Genomic DNA, 26,452 nt, shown 5'->3' with positions numbered 1-26,452 from the left:
CCTTGGAATGTCGAGGATACAGTACACCTATCCTCAATACTCCAGAGGTTACTCTATCACTGCTGTGGGTATAACCCTTGGAATGTCGAGGATACAGTACACCCATCCTCAATACTCCAGAGGTTACTCTATCACTGCTGTGGGTATAACCCTTGGAATGTCGAGGATACAGTACACCTATCCTCAATACTCCAGAGTTACTCTATCACTGCTGTGAGTATAACCCTTGGAATGTCGAGGATACAGTACACCCATCCTCCATGCTCCAGAGGTTACTCTATCACTGCTGTGGGTATAACCCCTGGAATGTCGAGGATACAGTACACCTATCCTCAATACTCCAGAGTTACTCTATCACTGCTGTGGGTATAACCCTTGGAATGTCGAGGATACAGTACACCCATCCTCAATACTCAAGTGGTTACTCCATCATTGCTGTGGGTATAACCCTTGGAATGTCGAGGATACAGTACACCCATCCTCAATACTCCAGAGGTTACTCTATCACTGCTGTGGGTATAACCCTTGGAATGTCGAGGATACAGTACACCCATCCTCAATACTCCAGAGGTTACTCTATCACTGCTGTGGGTATAACCCTTGGAATGTCGAGGATACAGTACACCCATCCTCAATACTCCAGAGGTTACTCTATCACTGCTGTGGGTATAACCCTTGGAATGTCGAGGATACAGTACACCCATCCTCAATACTCCAGAGTTACTCTATCACTGCTGTGGGTATAACCCTTGGAATGTCGAGGATACAGTACACCCATCCTCAATACTCCAGAGTTACTCTATCACTGCTGTGGGTATAACCCTGGAATGTCGAGGATACAGTACACCTATCCTCAATACTCCAGAGTTACTCCATCATTGCTGTGGGTATAACCCTTGGAATGTCGAGGATACAGTACACCCATCCTCAATACTCAAGTGGTTACTCCATCATTGCTGTGGGTATAACCCTTGGAATGTCGAGGATACAGTACACCTATCCTCAATACTCCAGAGGTTACTCTATCACTGCTGTGGGTATAACCCTTGGAATGTCGAGGATACAGTACACTTATCCTCAATACTCCAGAGGTTACTCTATCACTGCTGTGGGTATAACCCCTGGAATGTCGAGGATACAGTACACCTATCCTCAATACTCCAGAGTTACTCCATCACTGCTGTGGGTATAACCCTTGGAATGTCGAGGATACAGTACACCTATCCTCCATACTCCAGAGTTACTCTATCACTGCTGTGGGTATAACCCTTGGAATGTCGAGGATACAGTACACCTATCCTCAATACTCCAGAGGTTACTCTATCACTGCTGTGGGTATAACCCCTGGAATGTCGAGGATACAGTACACCTATCCTCAATACTCCAGAGTTACTCCATCACTGCTGTGGGTATAACCCTTGGAATGTCGAGGATACAGTACACCTATCCTCAATACTCCAGAGGTTACTCTATCACTGCTGTGGGTATAACCCTTGGAATGTCGAGGATACAGTACACCCATCCTCAATACTCCAGAGGTTACTCTATCACTGCTGTGGGTATAACCCTTGGAATGTCGAGGATACAGTACACCTATCCTCAATACTCCAGAGTTACTCTATCACTGCTGTGAGTATAACCCTTGGAATGTCGAGGATACAGTACACCCATCCTCCATACTCAAGTGGTTACTCCATCATTGCTGTGGGTACAACCCCTGGAATGTCAAGGATACAGTACACCTATCCTCCATACTCCAGAGTTACTCTATTACTGCTGTGGGTATAACCCTTGGAATGTCGAGGATACAGTACACCCATCCTCAATACTCAAGTGGTTACTCCATCATTGCGGTGGGTATACCCCTTGGAATGTCGAGGATACAGTACACCCATCCTCAATACTCCAGAGGTTACTCTATCACTGCTGTGTGTATAACCCTTGGAATGTCGAGGATACAGTACACCCATCCTCAATACTCCAGAGGTTACTCTATCACTGCTGTGGGTATAACCCTTGGAATGTCGAGGATACAGTACACCCATCCTCAATACTCCAGAGTTACTCTATCACTGCTGTGGGTATAACCCCTGGAATGTCGAGGATACAGTACACCTATCCTCAATACTCCAGAGTTACTCCATCATTGCTGTGGGTATAACCCTTGGAATGTCGAGGATAAAGTACACCCATCCTCAATACTCAAGTGGTTACTCCATCATTGCTGTGGGTATAACCCTTGTAATATCGAGGATACAGTACACCCATCCTCAATACTCCAGAGGTTACTCTATCACTGCTGTGGGTATAACCCCTGGAATGTCGAGGATACAGTACACCCATCCTCAATACTCCAGAGGGTACTCTATCACTGCTGTGTGTATAACCCTTGGAATGTCGAGGATACAGTACACCCATCCTCAATACTCCAGAGGTTACTCTATCACTGCTGTGTGTATAACCCTTGGAATGTCGAGGATACAGTACACCCATCCTCAATACTCCAGAGGTTACTCTATCACTGCTGTGTGTATAACCCTTGGAATGTCGAGGATACAGTACACCCATCCTCAATACTCCAGAGGTTACTCTATCACTGCTGTGGGTATAACCCCTGGAATGTCGAGGATACAGTACACCCATCCTCAATACTCCAGAGGTTACTCTATCACTGCTGTGGGTATAACCCCTGGAATGTCGAGGATACAGTACACCCATCCTCAATACTCCAGAGGGTACTCTATCACTGCTGTGTGTATAACCCTTGGAATGTCGAGGATACAGTACACCCATCCTCAATACTCCAGAGGTTACTCTATCACTGCTGTGTGTATAACCCTTGGAATGTCGAGGATACAGTACACCCATCCTCAATACTCCAGAGGTTACTCTATCACTGCTGTGTGTATAACCCTTGGAATGTCGAGGATACAGTACACCCATCCTCGATACTCCAGAGGTTACTCTATCACTGCTGTGGGTATAACCCCTGGAATGTCGAGGATACAGTACACCTATCCTCAATACTCCAGAGTTACTCCATCACTGCTGTGGGTATAACCCTTGGAATGTCGAGGATACAGTACACCTATCCTCCATACTCCAGAGTTACTCTATCACTGCTGTGGGTATAACCCCTGGAATGTCGAGGATACAGTACACCCATCCTCCATACTCCAGAGTTACTCTATCACTGCTGTGGGTATAACCCCTGGAATGTCGAGGATACAGTACACCCATCCTCAATACTCAAGTGGTTACTCCATCATTGCTGTGGGTACAACCCCTGGAATGTCAAGGATACAGTACACCCATCCTCAATACTCCAGAGTTACTCTATCACTGCTGTGGGTATAACACTTGGAATGTCGAGGATACAGTACACCCATCCTCAATACTCAAGTGGTTACTCCATCATTGCTGTGGGTACAACCCCTGGAATGTCAAGGATACAGTACACCCATCCTCAATACTCCAGAGTTACTCTATCACTGCTGTGGGTATAACCCCTGGAATGTCGAGGATACAGTACACCTATCCTCAATACTCCAGAGTTACTCCATCACTGCTGTGGGTATAATCCTTGGAATGTCGAGGATACAGTACACCTATCCTCAATACTCTAGAGGTTACTCTATCACTGCTGTGGGTATAACCCTGGGAATGTCGAGGATACAGTACACTTAACCTCAATACTCCAGAGGTTACTCTATCACTGCTGTGGGTATAACCCCTGGAATGTCGAGGATACAGTACACCTATCCTCAATACTCCAGAGTTACTCCATCACTGCTGTGGGTATAACCCTTGGAATGTCGAGGATACAGTACACCTATCCTCCATACTCCAGAGTTACTCTATTACTGCTGTGGGTATAACCCTTGGAATGTCGAGGATACAGTACACCTATCCTCAATACTCCAGAGGTTACTCTATCACTGCTGTGGGTATAACCCCTGGAATGTCGAGGATACAGTACACCTATCCTCAATACTCCAGAGTTACTCCATCACTGCTGTGGGTATAACCCTTGGAATGTCGAGGATACAGTACACCTATCCTCAATACTCCAGAGGTTACTCTATCACTGCTGTGGGTATAACCCTTGGAATGTCGAGGATACAGTACACCCATCCTCAATACTCCAGAGGTTACTCTATCACTGCTGTGGGTATAACCCTTGGAATGTCGAGGATACAGTACACCTATCCTCAATACTCCAGAGTTACTCTATCACTGCTGTGAGTATAACCCTTGGAATGTCGAGGATACAGTACACCCATCCTCCATACTCAAGTGGTTACTCCATCATTGCTGTGGGTACAACCCCTGGAATGTCAAGGATACAGTACACCTATCCTCCATACTCCAGAGTTACTCTATTACTGCTGTGGGTATAACCCTTGGAATGTCGAGGATACAGTACACCCATCCTCAATACTCAAGTGGTTACTCCATCATTGCTGTGGGTATAACCCTTGGAATGTCGAGGATACAGTACACCCATCCTCAATACTCCAGAGGTTACTCTATCACTGCTGTGTGTATAACCCTTGGAATGTCGAGGATACAGTACACCCATCCTCAATACTCCAGAGGTTACTCTATCACTGCTGTGGGTATAACCCTTGGAATGTCGAGGATACAGTACACCCATCCTCAATACTCCAGAGTTACTCTATCACTGCTGTGGGTATAACCCCTGGAATGTCGAGGATACAGTACACCTATCCTCAATACTCCAGAGTTACTCCATCATTGCTGTGGGTATAACCCTTGGAATGTCGAGGATAAAGTACACCCATCCTCAATACTCAAGTGGTTACTCCATCATTGCTGTGGGTATAACCCTTGGAATGTCGAGGATACAGTACACCCATCCTCAATACTCCAGAGGTTACTCTATCACTGCTGTGTGTATAACCCTTGGAATGTCGAGGATACAGTACACCCATCCTCAATACTCCAGAGGTTACTCTATCACTGCTGTGGGTATAACCCTTGGAATGTCGAGGATACAGTACACCCATCCTCAATACTCCAGAGTTACTCTATCACTGCTGTGGGTATAACCCCTGGAATGTCGAGGATACAGTACACCTATCCTCAATACTCCAGAGTTACTCTATCACTGCTGTGGGTATAACCCCTGGAATGTCGAGGATACAGTACACCCATCCTCAATACTCCAGAGGTTACTCTATCACTGCTGTGTGTATAACCCTTGGAATGTCGAGGATACAGTACACCCATCCTCAATACTCCAGAGTTACTCTATCACTGCTGTGAGTATAACCCTTGGAATGTCGAGGATACAGTACACCCATCCTCCATACTCCAGAGGTTACTCTATCACTGCTGTGGGTATAAACCTTAGAATGTCGAGGATACAGTACACCCATCCTCAATACTCCAGAGATTACTCTATCACTGCTGTGGGTATAACCCTTGGAATGTCGAGGATACAGTACACCTATCCTCAATACTCCAGAGGTACTCTATCACTGCTGTGAGTATAACCCTTGGAATGTCGAGGATACAGTACACCCATCCTCAATACTCCAGAGTTACTCTATCACTGCTGTGAGTATAACCCTTGGAATGTCGAGGATACAGTACACCCATCCTCCATACTCCAGAGGTTACTCTATCACTGCTGTGAGTATAACCCTTGGAATGTCGAGGATACAGTACACCCATCCTCAATACTCCAGAGATTACTCTATCACTGCTGTGGGTATAACCCTTGGAATGTCGAGGATACAGTACACCAATCCTCAATACTCCAGAGGTTACTCTATCACTGCTGTGAGTATAACCCTTGGAATGTCGAGGATACAGTACACCCATCCTCAATACTCCAGAGGTTACTCTATCACTGCTGTGTGTATAACCCTTGGAATGTCGAGGATACAGTACACCCATCCTCAATACTCCAGAGGTTACTCTATCACTGCTGTGGGTATAACCCTTAGAATGTCGAGGATACAGTACACCCATCCTCAATACTCCAGAGTTACTCTATCACTGCTGTGGGTATAACCCCTGGAATGTCGAGGATACAGTACACCATATTTATATATCATTTGGTATTAAAAACACATTATCTGAATTGGATTAAAAACACGGACAGCTTCCATCCATACAAATATATAACATTGTAAAAAAACCAATGAGATTAGTATGTTTTACTTTCTTTTCTCAACCAAGAATAGGTCATTCGATTATTTTATCAATCATAATTAACTGAAACAAAAAATATACTACAATTGATAGAAATACTATAGGAACATGATGATATCTTGAATCTTTAATCATATAATATAGTGATGTTACTGTAAAAATAATTTTCATATCCCAACATTCATATTACATATTACATAACTAGCTTTTTTTTAATCTTACATTTCCCGCTTAGAGAGCAACATCGAATTTCAGCTGGCCCAGGGCACTTATTTGACTTCCATGTTCCCTCTGTACACAGCTCTTTATTGATATCTTTACACGTTCCTTTCTCAAAAGCTCTACAGTCTGTAAAATAGTAAAATATAAACGGTGTTACTCCATTTCAGCTCACCGTTCTATAACATGTATGTAACATTTAAACTGATTTAATGCTTTTGTGGATAAAATGGTAATAGAAGAGAAAAACGATATCGATTCGATAATGTTAACGATAGACTATACGATTATAACAACATGTTAGGTACAAAATATTAAAGCCATGATTTTATATATCATTAAGCACGGGGAACATCTAGATAGCATTAGGGGAAACCACAAAGAAATATAATTAAGCAGGGGGAAGGAAGCCTCAAAGAGATATCATTTAACGTGGAAAAACCTCAACGAAATATCATTAAACAGGGAAGTGAGGAAACCTCAATGAAATATCATTAAAAAGGTGGAAGCAAGTCTCAAAGAGATATCATTAAACGGGGGAATCCACAAGGATATATCATTAATTCAATTCAAAATATTTTATTGTATATATAAATTATACACAATGGGATTGGGTAACAGGCAGTGCCTATATCAACCCTTTCCCTCCTTCAGTAATGTACAACATGTTATAAATACAAATTAAACATCAAATTACAAATTAATTAATATACACATCCTTAAACTCTCTCACACACATCCTCACGTTCCTACCCTTAGAATTATATTAATGAATCAGGGAGCATTTAAATTTGAGTAAAGATAATAAATTATATGGGAAGATGTATAAATAATTTGTTATTAAATGTGTTTATTAATTAATAGTTAAATATATGACTGAATATATCATCATGTAAGTTATATCACAACAGTCTTTTTGTATGTATTATATATTTAGACACATTATCTAGGATATATTTGTTATCATCATCAGAAAGTAGAAGACTACCTTTAGTTAGAATGTCAGCTGAGATATAGCCAATTCTGTTAAAGATCAAGTATAAAAAATGTCTACAGAAATTAAAAAGTGGGCAAAAGAAGAAAAAATGGTTAATGTCTTCAGTTTGATTACCACAATCACATTGAGCACTGTCAATTAAATTATCACTAAATCTATCATAATTAAGGTTACTAACTCCTTGTCGGAGTTGACACAGTACTATGTTAATAGATCGGGGGAACAATATGTAAAAACCACACAAACAACAGACAGAGTTGAAGTGAGTTTATCAATTTTATTTTAATATATATAAAAATTGTGAATTAATAATATGTTCATCTAACTGATTCCATATGTTCATTGAACCGGGGGATGACTTCAAAGAGATATCATTAAACAGGAAGATATACTCAAAGAGATATCATTAAAAAGGAAGATGTACTCAAAGAGATATCATTATTTAGAGGGATGTACTCAAAGAGATATCATTAAACAGAGGGATGTACTCAAAGAGATATCATTAAACAGGAAGATGTATTGAAAGAGATATCATTAAACAGGGAGATGTACTCAAAGTGATATCATTACACAGGAAGATGTACTCAAAGTGATATAATTAAACAGGGAGATGTACTCAAAGAGATATCATTAAACAGAGGGATGTACTCAAAGAGATATCATTAAACAGGGAGATGTACTCAAAGAGGTATTATTAAACAGAGGAGAGACCTCAAAGAGATATTAAACAGGGAGATGTACTCAAAGGGATATCATTAAACAGGGAGCTGTACTGAAAGAGATATCATTAAACAGGGAGATGTACTAACAGAGATATCATTAAACAGGGAGATGTACTGAAAGAGATATCATTAAACAGGGAGATGTACACAAAGAGATATCATTAAACAGGGAGATGTACTCAAAGATATATCATTAAACAGGGAGATCTATTCAAAGAGATATCATTAAACAGGGAGATGTACTCAAAGATATATCATTAAACAGGGAGATCTATTCAAAGAGATATTATTAAACAGGAAGAATTACTCAAAGAGGTATTATTAAACAGAGGAGAGACCTCAAAGAGATATTAAACAGGGAGATGTACTCAAAGGGATATCATTAAACAGGGAGCTGTACTGAAAGAGATATCATTAAACAGGGAGATGTACTAACAGAGATATCATTAAACAGGGAGATGTACTAACAGAGATATCATTAAACAGGGAGATGTACACAAAGAGATATCATTAAACAGGAAGATGTACACAAAGAGATATCATTAAACAGGGAGATGTACTGAAAGAGATATCATTAAACAGGGAGATGTACACAAAGAGATATCATTAAACAGGAAGATGTACTCAAAGGGATATCATTAAACACGGAGATGTACTGAAAGATATATCATTAAACAGGGAGATCTATTCAAAGAGATATCATTAAACAGGAAGATGTATTCAAAGAGATATCATTAAACAGGAAGATGTACACAAAGAGATATAATTAAACAGGAAGATGTACTCAAAGGGATATCATTAAACAGGAAGATGTACTCAAAGAGATATCATTAAACAGAGGAGAGACCTCAAAGAGATATTAAACAGGGAGATGTACTCAAAGGGATATCATTAAACAGGGAGCTGTACTGAAAGAGATATCATTAAACAGGGAGATGTACTCAAAGAGATATCATTAAACAGGGAGATGTACTCAAAGAGATATCATTAAACAGGAAGATGTACTCAAAGGGATATCATTAAACAGGGAGATGTCCTCAAAGAGATATTATTAAACAGGGATATGTACTCAAATATATATCATTAAACAGAAAAATGTCCTCAATGGGATATCATTAAACAGGGAGATGTACTGAAAGAGATATCATTAAACAGGAAGATGTACTCAAAGAGATATCATTAAACAGGGAGATGTCCTCAAAGAAATATCATTAAACAGGAAGATGTACTCAAAGAGATATCATTAAACAGGGAGATGTCCTCAAAGAAATATCATTAAACAGGAAGATGTACTCAAAGAGATATCATTAAACAGGGAGATGTCCTCAAAGAAATATCATTAAACAGGAAGATGTACTCAAAGATATATCATTAAACAGGAAGATGTACTCAAAGAGATATCATTAAACAGGGAGATCTATTCAAAGAGATATCATTAAACAGGGAGATGTACACAAAGAGATATCATTAAACAGGAAGATGTACTCAAAGGGATATCATTAAACAGGAAGATGTACACAAAGATATATCATTAAACAGGAAGATGTACTCAAAGAGATATCATTAAACAGGGAGATCTATTCAAAGAGATATCATTAAACAGGGAGATGTACACAAAGAGATATCATTAAACAGGAAGATGTACTCAAAGGGATATCATTAAACAGGAAGATGTACACAAAGATATATCATTAAACAGGAAGATGTACTCAAAGAGATATCATTAAACAGGGAGATCTATTCAAAGAGATATCATTAAACAGGAAGATGTACACAAAGAGATATCATTAAACAGGGAGATGTACACAAAGAGATATAATTAAACAGGGAGATGTACTCAAAGGGATATCATTAAACAGGGAGATGTACTCAAAGGGATATCATTAAACAGGGAGATGTACTCAAAGGGATATCATTAAACACGGAGATGTACTGAAAGAGATATCATTAAACAGGGAGATGTACTCAAAGGGATATCATTAAACAGGGAGATGTCCTCAAAGAGATATTATTAAACAGGGATATGTACTCAAATATATATCATTAAACAGAAAAATGTCCTCAATGGGATATCATTAAACAGGGAGATGTACTGAAAGAGATATCATTAAACAGGGAGATGTCCTCAAAGAAATATCATTAAACAGGAAGATGTACTCAAAGATATATCATTAAACAGGAAGATGTACTCAAAGAGATATCATTAAACAGAGGAGTGACCTCAAAAAAATATCATTAAACAGGAAGATGTACTCAAAGATATATCATTAAACAGGAAGATGTACTCAAAGGGATATCGTTAAACAGAGGAGTGACCTCAAAGGAATATCATTAAACAGAGGGAAAAATCAAATAAATATCATTAAACACAGGAACATAAAAGAGAGATATAATTTAAATCAGGGAAACCATAAACATATATAATTAAACAAGGTTAGTTATAATAATGGGATAAAGCAAACTGTTTCCATTATACGATTATTTACCTGTCCACATCTCTGGTTCAATTCTGTGCCAGTATGGTTTAAATTTGTCAGGCAGTATCTTGTAAAACACATCACCAGGACAGGCAGTCGGTCGGACGTCTCTATGACCAAACACACTGTTGTCTTCTGAAAGGACCCCGACTGACATCAGACAGGTATGGAGCTTTGTCAGTGATGCCATGGCCTTGCTGGTCGGTTCCGTTGTCATGAAGTTACCCAGGAGACAGACTCCGATACTTTTACCGTTATAACCCGGAGAGTGAGCACCTCTAAATTTCCCACCACGGCCCTCAAACACTGTCCCATCTCCTCCGATCAAGTAGTGGTAGGCAATGTCAGAAAAATCTGAAAAATAGTCCGTAATGAAATTGTACAAATACTGAATGAGGCATTGTCTTTTTTGCATAATGACTTAGAGAAGCAGATATTTCAGTTATGTCTTACGATGAAATTAAAACAAAATGAAAGTCCGCAAATAGATCAAAAGGGTATTAAACAACTCATGTACTACAAAATTACTATACGATTATATTACGTTTCATAAAATACATTATTTTCATAATCTAAGCAATTAGGTTTAAAAAAAGGCATTTTGAAGTTCATTTAATTAAGCCAAAGCATACAACAATATAGATTCGTCCATATAAAACAGTATCAGTATAATGTGCGAAACCATTCACGTTACTCGTATATGACGGCCTAATTACAACGGCGGATTTTCTAGTTCGTTCGATAGTTCACATGTACATACACACAATTATAAATCTATATAACACTGATTAATGATATAGTTACTCTTTTTATATTGTTGCTCTTTTTGCACTTCCTTCATTTGCTGTAAACAAGATGTTAAATCTGTACAGGAATATCCGGCAGCATGATGAATGATGAAGAAGGACAGCTGGGATCCCAAGGTATTGAGAGGCTCCCTAGGGCTCCTGGCTCCCCAGGAATCACGGGAAATGATATGTAGTCCCTCAACATCACATTCCTTGGTACTTCGAACTAAAATGTATAGAACAATGACGCCTCATCATTGTTTAAATATATCAATCGTATGCAAAGGCAATATATCGAGTAGTAGTTCCTATTTTATTTTAGTTTCGTTTTATTTCTGTATTATCCTATTTAAAATCTAAATACGTGTACATGAATGTACATAAGAAGCACTATATATGCCGACTAAAACTAAGGCAACATACTAGGAGTACATTTTATAATCAATTAAAGATGGTTATGTAGATAAGAAAGTGTATATTAATAAACTAAATCTACTTTTAAAATTATATGTACAAATTATCGGTACAGTATCGTAGATTGGTAAGACAGGTGTGTTGTGGTAGATAAGTTACCTACCATGGTGGATATCGGTACAGTATCGTTGATTGGTAAGACAGGTGTGTTGTGGTAGATAAGTTACCTACCATGGTGGATATCGGTACAGTATCGTAGATTGGTAGGACAGGTGTGTTGTGGTAGATAAGTTACCTACATGTGGATACGTACAGTATCTGTGTTGTGGTAGATAAGTTACCTACCATGGTGGATATCGGTACAGTATCTTTGATTGGTAGGACAGGTGTGTTGTGGTAGTTAAGTTACCTACCATTGTAGATATCGGTACAGTATCGTTGATTGGTAGGACAGATGTGTTGTGGTAGATAAGTTACCTAAAATGGTGGATATCGGTACAGTATCTTTGATTGGTAGGACAGGTATGTTGTGGTAGATAAGTTACCTACCATGGTGGATATCGGTACAGTATCTTTGATTGGTAGGACAGGTGTGTTGTGGTAGATAAGTTACCTACCATGGTGGATATCGGTACAGTATCTTTGATTGGTAGGACAGGTGTGTTGTGGTAGTTAAGTTACCTACCATGGTGGATATCGGTACAGTATCGTTGATTGGTAGGACAGGTGTGTTGTGGTAGTTAAGTTACCTACCATGGTGGATATCGGTACAGTATCTTTGATTGGTAGGACAGGTGTGTTGTGGTAGATAAGTTACCTATCATGGTGAATATCGGTACAGTATCGTTGATTGGTAAGACAGGTATGTTGTGGTAGATAAGTTACCTACCATTGTAGATATCGGTACAGTATCGTTGATTGGTAAGACAGGTATGTTGTGGTAGATAAGTTACCTACCATTGTAGATATCGGTACAGTATCGTTGATTGGTAGGTCAGGTGTGTTGTGGTAGATAAGTTACCTACCATGGTGTATATCGGTACAGTATCGTAGATTGGTAGGTCAGGTGTGTTGTGGTAGATAAGTTACCTACCATTGTAGATATCGGTACAGTATCGTTGATTGGTAGGACAGGTGTGTTGTGGTAGATAAGTTACCTACCATGGTGGATATCGGTACAGTATCGTAGATTGGTAGGAAAGGTGTGTTGTGGTAGATAAGTTACCTACCATGGTGTGGATATCGGTACAGTATCGTAGATTGGTAGGAAAGGTGTGTTGTGGTAGATAAGTTACCTACCATGGTGGATATCGGTACAGTATCGTAGATTGGTAGGACAGGTGTGTTGTGGTAGATAAGTTACCTACCATGGTGGATATCGTACAGGTACAGTATCGTAGATATCGGTACGTATCGTAGATTGGTATGTGTGTGGTAGATAAGTTACCTACCATGGTGGATATCGGTACAGTATCTTGATTGGTAGGACAGTGTTGTGGTAGATAATTACCACCATGGTACAGTATCTTGATTGGTAGGACAGGTTGTTGTGGTAGATAAGTTACCTACCATGGTGGATATCGGTACAGTATCTTTGATTGGTAGAGACAGGTGTGTGTGTAGATAAGTTACCTACATGGTGATATCGGTACAGTATCGTTGATTGGTAAGACAGGTATGTTGTGGTAGATTAGTTACCTACCATTGTAGATATCGGTACAGTATCGTTGATTGGTAACAGTATGTTGTGGTAGATAAGTTACCTACATGTAGATATCGGTACAGTATCGTTGATTGGTAGGTCAGGTTGTTGTGGTAGATAAGTTACCTACCATGGTGGATATCGGTACAGTATCGTAGATTGGTAGGTCGTTGATAAGTTACCTAAAATGGGATATCAGTACAGTATCTTTGATTGTGGACAGGTATGTTGTGGTAGATAAGTTACCTACCATGGTGGATATCGGTACAGTATCTTTGATTGGTAGGACAGGTGTGTTGTGGTAGATATGACCCTTTACACATGGTAGTCTCCTCCTGACATCTTGCCGATGGACCAGTTGCAGGTTTAGCTGCACCAGTGGACGACACTTTCAAACAAAGAAACATTTTTAATTCATTTTGTTTAAATTGTGTGACGGTTCAATGTAAATAAATGTTGAACATAGTAACATGTTGGGAAAATGAATTGAAGTGTTTTTCTTTTAATCTATAAAATGTACATGACTGAAACTGAAGGTAACGTTATAGTTGATGAGAGTTGTGGAGTAGTTAAAATCATTGAACTACTGAAGTATCACTTCAAGACCATAACGAACATTGGACACAGTGATTGTAAAATGTCACTATAAGTGATACATTTTATAGCAGTTATTTCCCCTTACATTGTCGGTTTATAGAATGTTTAATAAAGTATTACCTATATCACGAACAGGCTATTTCAAATTGTGTTCCTTTACGACAGAGATAACAACATGATTAGCTCTGAGTTCCATTAACACCAGAATATTCTTTGTGATTGTAACCTAACCCAAATAGGTATTAAAGTGTAGTTGATGAAGCAAGGGATATACAAATCTGATATATCCTGCTGGTTTCTCTTTTTGATAGTCTATCTATATGTACAGTATAGAGTATGGGTCAAGGAAGTGATATTAATAGTTGTTTTCTATATAACACTGGATCCTTATAAACATATGTCTATAGGATTACGAATTATAGGTTTTTTTTAACATTCGTTACCGTCCTTATTATGCAATTATATTTTTTTGTGTCTTGACAAAGGGACAGATCGCCTCAAAAATTCGACAATAATTTGTCCACACTGTTAAAATTACTTCTTTGCCTATAGTATAGTTTATGTAACATGAAATTAATCCTCAATAGGATAAATAGTACAATACAATTATTTTATTGGAAACAGCCCATAGTTGAAATTGATATATCATCGGAGAAGGAGAATAGTCAGATATACATGATTTAATGATATAAAAATGTAGTCGGTCCAGTAGCCCAAAGGTCCTGACTGAGTCCATCCGATTCTTAACTTAGTTAGACTAGTATGTAACGGATGAAAACAGGACACTGAAAATTATTGGAGAATTCCGTACACTGTCTATCTACTTTGCTGAAAATGGTCACATCAATTAACACAGAAAGCAATAAGAAATAATCGAACGCTGTCATATTCTCCTGGCAAAAATATACATAAAGAAATTCCATGTGCATATTATAAACATTCGCCCGTGTGTAAGTTTAATGTAAGTTTATCATCACTTTGTTGTAAGCCTAAAATATATCAAATCTTCTAACAGCTCTATAAAATACAAAGAACTTACTATACATAATAACGATTGATAAGATAATGTGAATGTTTTAAAACACTTACCTAACCGTGGAGCAAAAATGAGCAGGAGGTACGCCAACATGAACATGGTGGTTACCTATGTTATATGTAGAGACGTCTATGATAGCTCTTCTTTACTTTACTCCAAGTATTTTACTTCCTGTTCTACAGGTTGGATCGTCAGATCACACCATGGCCGGGATGTCTGTGGTATGGTTTGTTGTTGTCATTGTAAATGTATTACAAATAGCTTACTCGCATCATTTCCGACATGACACCAACTTTGAAACAGACGAAGGTGAACATGTTTACCATCTGACCAGCTCCGGACATACCCGGAATATCATTGACCTGGATGACCAGTCCAAAATTAAGGTACGTCAGAACAGATTCCATACGTTTATTCTGGGGTTCTAGCCTAGATAATTCAGTACTTTGCTTACCCCTTCCGACACTGTTGTGACGTCCAATACGTTTTTCTCTACACATTTTACTTGACAAATAGAAATAAATTTGGGAAATCTATCGGTTCAGAACACAGTCAGATGAAGGGTGGTGAGGACTCTGTGATTCGACACAATTATATCACAAGGAGAAACATCAAGGTGTAAAAAAATCTTATATTACTTTTTAACATTTTAAAAGTTTTAAAACCTTCGTCTGAAAAAAACAGGAACATAATTTGAACACATATTGAAAGTTTAAACATTTCTCATCTTTGACACAGTGATACAATCACTATATTACAAAATCAGATAGACGTAGTTTACATTTTATCAAATTGTAACTTGATCATCAATGCTATCTTTTAAAAGATGTTTAGTTTCTCCACCTAATTTGAGTTATGATTTCATATGATAGTCAATGTAAATATGAAAATATTGAAGCATTATCTGTTAACAGGCTGATTAGTAGTTTTTATGATTCTTCAAACATTCATGTCGGAAATGGGGGTGATGACGATCAGTAAATATTCGTAAGTTCACAATGAAAATGTAGTTGGAGTATTATGTGTGATGGAATACAAAATTCTATTACACAAGCGAAGTCAAATGGGCGCAGTTCATATTTCATTAACTTACAATTGCTGTTTGAATTATCAGTGAACCCTTTTTAACGAAATGTGCATTTAATGTACTATTTGAAGATGCACACGTTTCTTGGTAGGGAATAGATAGGTAGATATGTTTGTCCATGATGTTTATATATAAAAACAAAGATAAAATAAAATAACAATAATCATGATTGTGCTATTATGCCTTATATTTCATGTAGGGCACAAGGTGCAAAGAAGCAGTTTTGGTCGTTGTGACCCATGACCCGGAAACACTATCATCATGGAGTGTTGGGGATGTTGTCATTGGTAAAGCTGTTCGTAAATGCTATGAAGGCGAAAGTGGAAACACGCTCCTACGACACGTGACAGAAATGGCCGTGAAACGAGCCGACCGTGTGGAGCTATCTACCAAACCAATACAGTAAGAGTTAATATTTTATCTTTCTTTTCTGCAATGATTAAAACCATCTCACATTGTGTTGCAATCAATTTTCAACAATTATTCTAGTTGAATTTATTTTACTCATTTATTATCTTATACATAGGGCTGTTAAACAATACATATATGATGGGTTATTTTCTGAAAGATTTTAATTTATGGGATAGATTTACATCAAACGAGTATTGGTTTTTCATTTACAAGAAAAACTGACTTTGAATATAAATATATTTCTTAGGAAAACAAACAGTTTGAATTTCTTTTTTGAAGTTCAAAACTTTGAAAAAAGGTACATAATTAATAAAACAGTTTTATGTTTTATGTTTTATTTTAGGTTTTTACACCTGTTTGATGCCTTTGAGGTAAATCTTCACTACCTAGGACCCCATACTCGAGTAAAAAGGAGAACATCCGGGATACCATCGGCTATCGTCGGGGCTGTTAACTTCAACAGGAATTTAACGGAGACAGTCAGTTTTAATCCTGGGAACAAAATCTTTGGTCTACAGAAGTCCTCCTCTCAAACTTCTCCTGTAGTGTTTACCAGCGACACCTTACCGACCGTCACAGACGATACAGTGTTCCGTGTGGTTTGTGAATCATGTTCTGGGCGCATCTCTACCTCTTACAGGCTGTAAGTCCATCAAACTATGTATCTGTGTGGTGTGTGAATCATGTTCTGGGCGCATCTCTACCTCTTACAGGCTGTAAGTCCATCAAAGTATGTATCTGTGTGGTTTGTGAATCCTATTCTGGGTACATCTCTACCTCTTACAGGCTGTAAGTCCATCAAACTATGTATCTGTGTGGTGTGTGAGTCCTATTCTGGGCACACCTCTACCTCTTACAGGCTGTACGTCCATCAAACTATGTATCTGTGTGGTTTGTGAATCATGTTCTGGGCGCATCTCTACCTCTTACAGGCTGTAAGTCCATCAAACTATGTATCTGTGTGGTGTGTGAATCCTATTCTGGGCGCATCTCTACCTCTTACAGGCTGTAAGTCCATCAAACTATGTATCTGTGTGGTGTGTGAATCATGTTCTGGGCGCATCTCTACCTCTTACAGGCTGTAAGTCCATCAAAGTATGTATCTGTGTGGTGTGTGAGTCCTATTCTGGGTACACACTCTACCTCTTACAGGCTGTAAGTCCATCAAACTATGTATCTGTGTGGTGTGTGAAGTCATGTTCTGGGCACATCTCTACCTCTTACCTGTACTCCATCAAACTACAGTATCTGCTGTTGTGAATCATGTTCTGGCGCAAGTCTGTAGTCCATCATGTAAATCCTATGGGCGCATCTCTACCTCTGTGTGTCCATCAAACTATGTGTGTGGTGTGTGAATCATGTTCTGGGCGCATCTCTACCTCTTACAGGCTGTAAGTCCATCAAAGTATGTATCTGTGTGGTTTGTGAATCCTATTCTGGGTACATCTCTACCTCTTACAGGCTGTAAGTCCATCAAACTATGTATCTGTGTGGTGTGTGAGTCCTATTCTGGGCACACCTCTACCTCTTACAGGCTGTACGTCCATCAAACTATGTATCTGTGTGGTTTGTGAATCATGTTCTGGGCGCATCTCTACCTCTTACAGGCTGTAAGTCCATCAAACTATGTATCTGTGTGGTGTGTGAGTCCTATTCTGGGCACATCTCTACCTCTTACAGGCTGTACGTCCATCAAACTATGTATCTGTGTGGTTTGTGAATCATGTTCTGGGCGCATTTCTACCTCTTACAGACTGTAAGTCCATCAAACTATGTATCTGTGTGGTGTGTGAATCATGTTCTGGGCGCATTTCTACCTCTTACAGACTGTAAGTCCATCAAACTATGTATCTGTGTGGTGTGTGAATCATGTTCTGGTTACATCTCTACCTCTTACAGGCTGTACGTCCATCAAACTATGTATCTGTGTGGTTTGTGAATCATGTTCTGGGCGCATTTCTACCTCTTACAGGCTGTAAGTCCATCAAACTATGTATCTGTGTGGTGTGTGAGTCCTATTCTGGGCACACCTCTACCTCTTACAGGCTGTACGTCCATCAAACTATGTATCTGTGTGTGGTTTGTGAATCATGTTCTGGGCGCATCTCTACCTCTTACAGACTGTAAGTCCATCAAACTATGTATCTGTGTGGTGTGTGTGAATCCTATTCTGGGCGCATCTCTACCTCTTACAGGCTGTAAGTCCATCAAACTATGTATCTGTGTGGTGTGTGAATCATGTTCTGGGCGCATCTCTACCTCTTACAGGCTGTAAGTCCATCAAAGTATGTATCTGTGTGGTTTGTGAATCCTATTCTGGGTACATCTCTACCTCTTACAGGCTGTAAGTCCATCAAACTATGTATCTGTGTGGTGTGTGAGTCCTATTCTGGGCACACCTCTACCTCTTACAGGCTGTACGTCCATCAAACTATGTATCTGTGTGGTTTGTGAATCATGTTCTGGGCGCATCTCTACCTCTTACAGGCTGTAAGTCCATCAAACTATGTATCTGTGTGGTGTGTGAGTCCTATTCTGGGTACATCTCTACCTCTTACAGGCTGTACGTCCATCAAACTATGTATCTGTGTGGTTTGTGAATCATGTTCTGGGCGCATCTCTACCTCTTACAGGCTGTACGTCCATCAAACTATGTATCTGTGTGGTTTGTGAATCATGTTCTGGGCGCATTTCTACCTCTTACAGACTGTAAGTCCATCAAACTATGTATCTGTGTGGTGTGTTAATCTTGTTCTGGGCGCATTTCTACCTCTTACAGACTGTAAGTCCATCAAACTATGTATCTGTGTGGTTTGTGAATCATGTTCTGGGCGCATTTCTACCTCTTACAGACTGTAAGTCCATCAAACTATGTATCTGTGTGGTGTGTGAATCCTATTCTGGGCGCATTTCTACCTCTTACAGACTGTAAGTCCATCAAACTATGTATCTGTGTGGTGTGTGAATCCTATTCTGGGTACATCTCTACCTCTTACAGGCTGTAAGTCCATCAAACTATGTATCTGTGTGGTGTGTGAATCCTATTCTGGGTACACCTCTACCTCTTACAGGCTGTACGTCCATCAAACTATGTATCTGTGTGGTGTGTGAATCCTATTCTGGGCACATCTCTACCTCTTACAGGCTGTACGTCCATCAAACTATGTATCTGTGTGGTGTGTGAATCCTATTCTGGGCACACCTCTACCTCTTACAGGCTGTACGTCCATCAAACTATGTATCTATGTGGTGTGTGAATCCTATTCTATGCACATTTCTACCTCTTACAGGCTGTACGTCCATCAAACTATGTATCTGTGTGGTGTGTGAAATCCTATTCTGGGCACATATCTACCTCTTACAGGCTGTACGTCCATCAAACTATGTATCTGTGTGGTGTGTGAATCCTATTCTGGGCACACCTCTACCTGTTACAGGCTGTACGTTTACCGAACTTGATATCTGTGGATATGTTTGTTTATATTTCTAATATACGGCTATTTGGATGTATTATTGTTAGTAGCCAGTAAACAACCACATGGACATTTTATGTACGTGAATTTGAAATATGAATACTAAAAAGTAAAAATCTAATAGAAACTTTTTTTTCGAACGAAAATTTTCTTAAAAGTTTTTTAATAGTTTCAATATCACACATGTGTGTTGTGTTTGTAGACTAATGAAGTTAGCCCCCACTGACGAGAAAAAGGTTGAGCTTGAAGCATTCTTATCAGAGGTTGGTTCTGTTTGCTGTCCTATTTTCAGTTACGCACTTTTGTTAATATATTCATAACGTGTGTAGTACATGCACCTCTATCAAAACGATATACACAAATGTTCAACTGGCTGACGAATCTATACACTTTTTTGATTATTCCGTTTTTGCATATCATAGAGTTACATCCCATTTGGGTAGATATCGATTGTGACGTCATCATTTAGTCGCTTTCTTTAGAAAATATGACGTTACGCTTGCAAACACATGACGTCACAATCAATACATTGCTACACAATCAATGCAATGGCAGATAACTCTATAATATGCAAATAGTGAATAGATCTATTAGTCTGTTATTTTTAACAACATTGTTGATAGATTACCTGTTAACTATACTTTTGTTAACATTAAATGTAATCATTGTGTAATCTTATGACTATATACAGAGTGTACTGAGTATGTTATATTGTCTAGATTTCCGGAGAGGTCCAGGATCAGCTCACTATATCCGTGATGACGACCAGAGCGGTATCCAGCTTCCACAGTGATGACGTGCTGGACACAGGAGAGTTTGAACTGGTCAACATCCCTGTGGCCTTACTGCCTGACCTCCCGCCACTCAACCTGACAATACGGGCCCAACTCACAACATCAGTCGCCATCGATATGGTCGCCACTGGAGCAATGAACGCGAGGATTAATCTTCACGAAAGGGGACAGTTCAGTGTTTGTAAGCATGTTTTGTATTTGAAGGTTAATTTTCATTTTTTTAATGTTGACTGGGGCGGAACTTTTGGATGGGCTTTATTGTTGATGTCATAATTAATTGTTGACGTCATAAACGCCGGCGCGCTGGATCGATCCAAATACCGATATTCTTTCGGCGAAAGTCTTTCTTACCAGGAGCTCAGTGATAACTGATGAGTTTAAGATTGCGTTTCAGGTAACAAAACAGTTGTTCCATGCCTTTTCAGTCAAAACTCTTTTCCCCGATGAACTGTTTTCCCGAGGCCAGAGTAGCTGTATGATTTGAGTCGACTTATATGTGTTTTGCTTTTAACATGAAGTATGTTAAATTTAGATCATCACTTCTCCTTTTTTAATTTCATTTAGTGCATTCACTGAGTACTGATCAGAATATCGGTGTCAATACAACTTTTACGGATTGGAAGTATAGTAGGAGTAACATAGAGACATTGGACACAGAGGATATAATCGATGTTACAGCTAGAGTAACCAACAAGGTAGGATTGGTCAATGTTACAGCTAGAGTAACCAACAAGGTAGGATTGGTCAATGTTACAGTCAACAGTAACCAACAAGGTAGGTATTGGTCAATGTTACAGCTAGAGTAACCAACAAGGTAGGATTGGTCAATGTTACAGCTAGAGTAACCAACAAGGTAGGATTGGTCATGTCACAATGTTACAGTCACAGTAACCAACAAGGTAGGATTGGTCAATGTTACAGCCACAGTAACCAACAAGGTAGGATTGGTCAATGTTACAGCTACAGTAACCAACAAGGTAGGATTGGTCAATGTTACAGCCACAGTAACCAACAAGGTAGGACTGGTCAATGTTACAGCCACAGTAGCCAACAAGGTAGGATTGGTCAATGTTACAGCTACAGTAACCAACAAGGTAGGATTGGTCAATGTTACAGCCACAGTAACCAACAAGGTAGGATTGGTCAATGTTACAGCTAGAGTAACCAACATGGTAGGATTGATCAATGTTACAGCTACAGTAACCAACAAGGTAGGATTGGTCAATGTTACAGCTACAGTAGCCAACAAGGTAGGATTGGTCAATGTTACAGCCACAGTAAACTAACAAGGTAGGATTGGTCAATGTTACAGCTACAGTAACCAACAATGTAGGATTGGTCAATGTTACAGTCACAGTAACCAACAAGGTAGGATTGGGCAATGTTACAGCCACAGTAACTAACAAGGTAGGATTGGTCAATGTTACAGTCCAACAAGTAGGATTGGTCCAACAAGGTAGGATTGGTCAATGTTACAGCCACAGTAACCAACAATAGGATTGGTCAATGTTACAGCCACAGTAACCAACAAGGTAGGATTGGTCAATGTTACAGTCACAGTAACCAACAAGGTAGGATTGGTCAATGTTACAGCCACAGTAACCAACAAGGTAGGATTGGTCAATGTTACAGTCACAGTATAACCAACAAGGTAGGATTGGTCAATGTTACAGTCACAGTAACCAACAAGGTAGGATTGGTCAATGTTACAGCCACAGTAACCAACAAGGTAGGATTGGTCAATGTTACAGTCACAGTAACCAACAAGGTAGGATTGGTCAATGTTACAGCACAGTAACCAACAGGTGGATTGGTCATGTTACAGTCACAGTAACCAACAGGTAGGAAATGGTCAATGTTACAGTCACAGTAACCAACAAGGTAGGATTGGTCAATGTTACAGTCACAGTAACCAACAAGGTAGGATTGGTCAATGTTACAGTCACAGTAACCAACAAGGTAGGATTGGTCAATGTTACAGTCACAGTAACCAACAAGGTAGGATTGGTCAATGTTACAGTCACAGTAACCAACAAGGTTAGGATTGGTCAATGTTACAGTCACAGTAAACCAACAAGGTAGGATTGGTCAATGTTACAGTCACAGTAACCAACGGTAACCAACAAGGAGGGGTCAAAGTAACCACAAGGTAGATTGGTCAATGTTACAGCCACAGTAACCAACAAGGTAGGATTGGTCAATGTTACAGTCACAGTAACCAACAAAGGTAGGATTGGTCAATGTTACAGCCACAGTAAACCAACAAGGTAGGATTGGTCAATGTTACAGCCACAGTAACCAACAAGGTAGGATTGGTCAAATGTTACAGCTCACAGTAACCAACAAGGTAGGATTGGTCAATGTTACAGCCACAGTAACCAACAAGGTAGGATTGGTCAATGTTACAGCCACAGTAACCAACAAGGTAGGATTGTTACAGTCAATGTTTACAGCTAACGAGTAACCAACAGTAGGATTGGTCAATGTTACCAAGTTAACAACAAGGTAGGATTGGTCAATGTTTACAGCCACAGTAACTAACAAGGTAGGATTGGTCAATGTTACAGTCACAGTAACCAACAAGGTAGGATTGGTCAATGTTACAGCTACAGTAAACCAACATGTAGGATTGGTCAATGTTACAGCCACAGTAACCAACAAGGTAGGATTGGTCAATGTTACAAGCCGTACAGTAACCAACAAGGTACATTTGGTCATGTTACAGTCTAGTAACCAACAAGGTAGGATTGGTCAATGTTACAGCCACAGTAACCAACAAGGTAGGATTGGTCAATGTTACAGCCACAGTAACCACAACAAGGTAGGATTGGTCAATGTTACAGCTACAGTAACCAACAAGGTAGGATTGGTCAATGTTTACAGTCACAGTAACCAACAAGGTAGGATTGGTCAATGTTACAGTCACAGTAACCAACAAGGTAGGATTGGTCAATGTTACAGTCACAGTAACCAACAAGGTAGGATTGGTCAATGTTACAGCCACAGTAACCAACAAGGTAGGGTCAATGTTACAGCCACAGTAACCAACAAGGTAGGGTCAATGTTACAGTCACAGTAACCAACAAGGTAGGATTGGTCAATGTTACAGCCACAGTAACCAACAAGGTAGGATTGGTCAATGTTACCAGTAACCAACAAGGTAGGATTGTCAATGTTACAGCCACAGTAACCAACAAGGTAGGATTGGTCAATGTTACAGTCACAGTAACCAACAAGGTAGGATTGGTCAATGTTACAGCCACAGTAACCAACAAGGTAGGATTGGTCAATGTTACAAGTCACAGTACCAACAAGGTAGGATTGGTCAAATGTTACAGTCACAGTAACCAACAAGGTAGGATTGGTCAATGTTACAGTCCACAGTAACCAACAAGGTAGGATTGGTCAATGTTACAGCCACAGTAACCAACAAGGTAGGATGGGTCAATGTTACAGTCACAGTAACCACCCAGTTAGGATTGGTCAATGTTTACAGTCACAGTAACCAACAAGGTAGGGGATTGGTCAATGTTACAGCTACAGTAACCAACAAGGTAGGATTGGTCAATGTTACAGACCACAGTAATCCAACAAGGTAGGATTGGTCAATGTTACAGCCACAGTAACCAACAAGGTAGGATTGGTCAATGTTACAGTCACAGTAACCAACAAGGTAGGATTGGTCAATGTTACAGCTCCACCTAGTAACCAACAAGGTAGGATTGGTCAATGTTACAGTCACAGTAACCAACAAGGTAGGATTGGTCAATGTTACAGTAGCACAGTAACCAAAACAAGGTAGGATTGGTCAATGTTACAGCCACAGTAACCAACAAGGTAGGATTGGTCAATGTACAGCCACAGTAACCAACAAGGTAGGATGGGTCAATGTTACAGCCACAGTAACCAACAAGGTAGGATTGGTCAATGTTACAGTCACAGTAACCAACAAGGTAGGATTGGTGGGAGGAATGGTCATGTTACAGTCCTACAGTAACCAACAAGGTAGGGGATTGGTCAATGTTACAGCCACAGTAACCAACAAGGTAGGATTGGTCAATGTTACAGCCACAGTAACCCAACAAGGTAGGATTGGTCAATGTTACAGCCACTAGTAACCAACAAGGTAGGATTGGTCAATGTTTACAGTCACAGTAACCAACAAGGTAGGATTGGTCAATGTTTACAGCCACAGTAACCAACAAGGTAGGATTGGTCAATGTTACAGTCACAGTTAACCAACAAGGTAGGATTGGTCAATGTTACAGCCACAGTAACCAACAAGGTAGGATTGGTCAATGTTACAGTCACAGTAACCAACAAGGTAGGATTGGTCAATGTTACAGCTACAGTAACCAACAAGGTAGGATTTGTCAATGTTTCACAGCCACAGTAACCAACAAGGTAGGATTGGTCAATGTTACAGCCACAGTAACCAACAATGTAGGATTGGTCAATGTTACAGCCACAGTAACCAACAAGGTAGGATTGGTCAATGTTACAGCCACAGTAACCAACAAGGTAGGATTGGTCAATGTTACAGCAACAGTAAACCAACAAGGTAGGATTGGTCAATGTTACAGCTACAGTAACCAACAAGGTAGGATTGGTCAATGTTACAGCCACAGTAACCAACAAGGTAGGACTGGTCAAATGTTACAAGCCACAAGATGACAACAAAGGTAGGATTGGTACCAACAAGTAGATTGGTCAATGTTTACAGCCACAGTAACCAACAAGGTAGGATATGGTCAATGTTACAGCCACAGTAAACCAACAAGGTAGGATTGGTCAATGTTACAGCCACAGTAACCAACAAGGTAGGATTGGTCAATGTTAGCTACAGGAACCAAACAAGTAGGATTGGTCAATGTTTACAGCTTACAGTAACCAACAAGGTAGGATTGTCAATGTTACAGCTACAGTAACCAACACGGTAGGACCTGGTCAATGTTACAGCCACAGTAACCAACAAGGTAGAATTGGTCAATGTTTACAGCTACGGTAACCAACAAGGTAGGATTGGTCAATGTTACAAGCCACAGTAACCAACAAGGTAGGATTGGTCAATGTTACAGCCACAGTAACCAACAATGTAGGATATAGTCAATGTTACAGACACATTAACCAACAAGGTAGAATCGGTCAATGTTACAGCCACAGTAACAAACAAGATAAGATTGGTCAAATGTTACAGCAAGACGAACTAACAAAGAAGGCTAATACATAAGACTGTGTTACAAAGCCACAGTCGCTAAATTTTAAGAGCCATGCGTTACATATACTTTTACTGATTGTTATATGACTGTTACCATGTTTTGTTATAGTTGAAGATAACCCCTATGAATTGTCTGGACAGAAAAAGATGTATTTTGTAGTTTGACTCCCCTACACTGTATATGTTTTAGTACTATCTGATGATGTCAGTATTATCTTGCAAAATAGCTATAAATAATTAGAATTTGAATAAAAATCATAAAATATTTCACATAAAACTGTAATTAAGTATAATATACGTACATGTTAGAACTACATCAATATTTAAAGAAAAA

General features: G+C 39.4%; 2 protein-coding genes across 2 annotated transcripts in view; one reads left to right on the top strand and one right to left on the bottom strand.

Moving 5' to 3' along the window:
* The window catches only part of LOC138319311 (peptidoglycan-recognition protein SB1-like), a 22,266-nt gene extending 6,919 nt beyond the window's left edge, over window positions 1-15,347 (bottom strand). Inside the window, exons 1-5 of the mRNA XM_069262379.1 lie at window positions 15,189-15,347; window positions 13,753-13,890; window positions 11,403-11,612; window positions 10,608-10,952; window positions 6,406-6,531 (exon numbers count right to left, since the gene is read on the bottom strand). Coding sequence (XP_069118480.1) covers window positions 6,406-6,531; window positions 10,608-10,952; window positions 11,403-11,612; window positions 13,753-13,890; window positions 15,189-15,234 — 865 coding nt within the window. The 5' untranslated portion in view covers window positions 15,235-15,347. The remainder of the gene's footprint in view (window positions 1-6,405; window positions 6,532-10,607; window positions 10,953-11,402; window positions 11,613-13,752; window positions 13,891-15,188) is intronic.
* LOC138319775 (uncharacterized) lies at window positions 15,339-26,278 on the top strand. The gene is made up of 7 exons (XM_069262911.1): window positions 15,339-15,521; window positions 16,422-16,624; window positions 16,977-17,276; window positions 20,309-20,369; window positions 20,826-21,081; window positions 21,465-21,595; window positions 26,228-26,278. Exons 1-7 carry the CDS (start codon window positions 15,339-15,341, stop codon window positions 26,276-26,278), a joined length of 1,185 nt encoding a protein of 394 aa, XP_069119012.1.
* The last annotated feature ends 174 nt before the right edge of the window (window positions 26,279-26,452 follow it).

Source organism: Argopecten irradians, chromosome 3 (genome assembly GCF_041381155.1).
Source record: "Argopecten irradians isolate NY chromosome 3, Ai_NY, whole genome shotgun sequence".
NCBI classification, from domain to species: Eukaryota; Metazoa; Mollusca; class Bivalvia; order Pectinida; family Pectinidae; genus Argopecten; species Argopecten irradians.
Note: the sequence above shows the minus strand (reverse complement) of the source record. Positions and strands in the feature narration are given on the sequence as shown.

What these genes read in the sequence shown, in the direction of transcription:
- LOC138319775 (XM_069262911.1), top strand. Translation starts at nt 15,339, where the DNA reads ATGGCCGGGATGTCTGTGGTATGGTTTGTTGTTGTCATTGTAAATGTA. An exon ending in ATGACCAGTCCAAAATTAAG is followed by an intron (nt 15,522 to 16,421) that starts GTACGTCAGAAC and finishes TATTTCATGTAG; the next exon opens with GGCACAAGGTGCAAAGAAGC. An exon ending in AAGGGGACAGTTCAGTGTTT is followed by an intron (nt 21,082 to 21,464) that starts GTAAGCATGTTT and finishes AATTTCATTTAG; the next exon opens with TGCATTCACTGAGTACTGAT.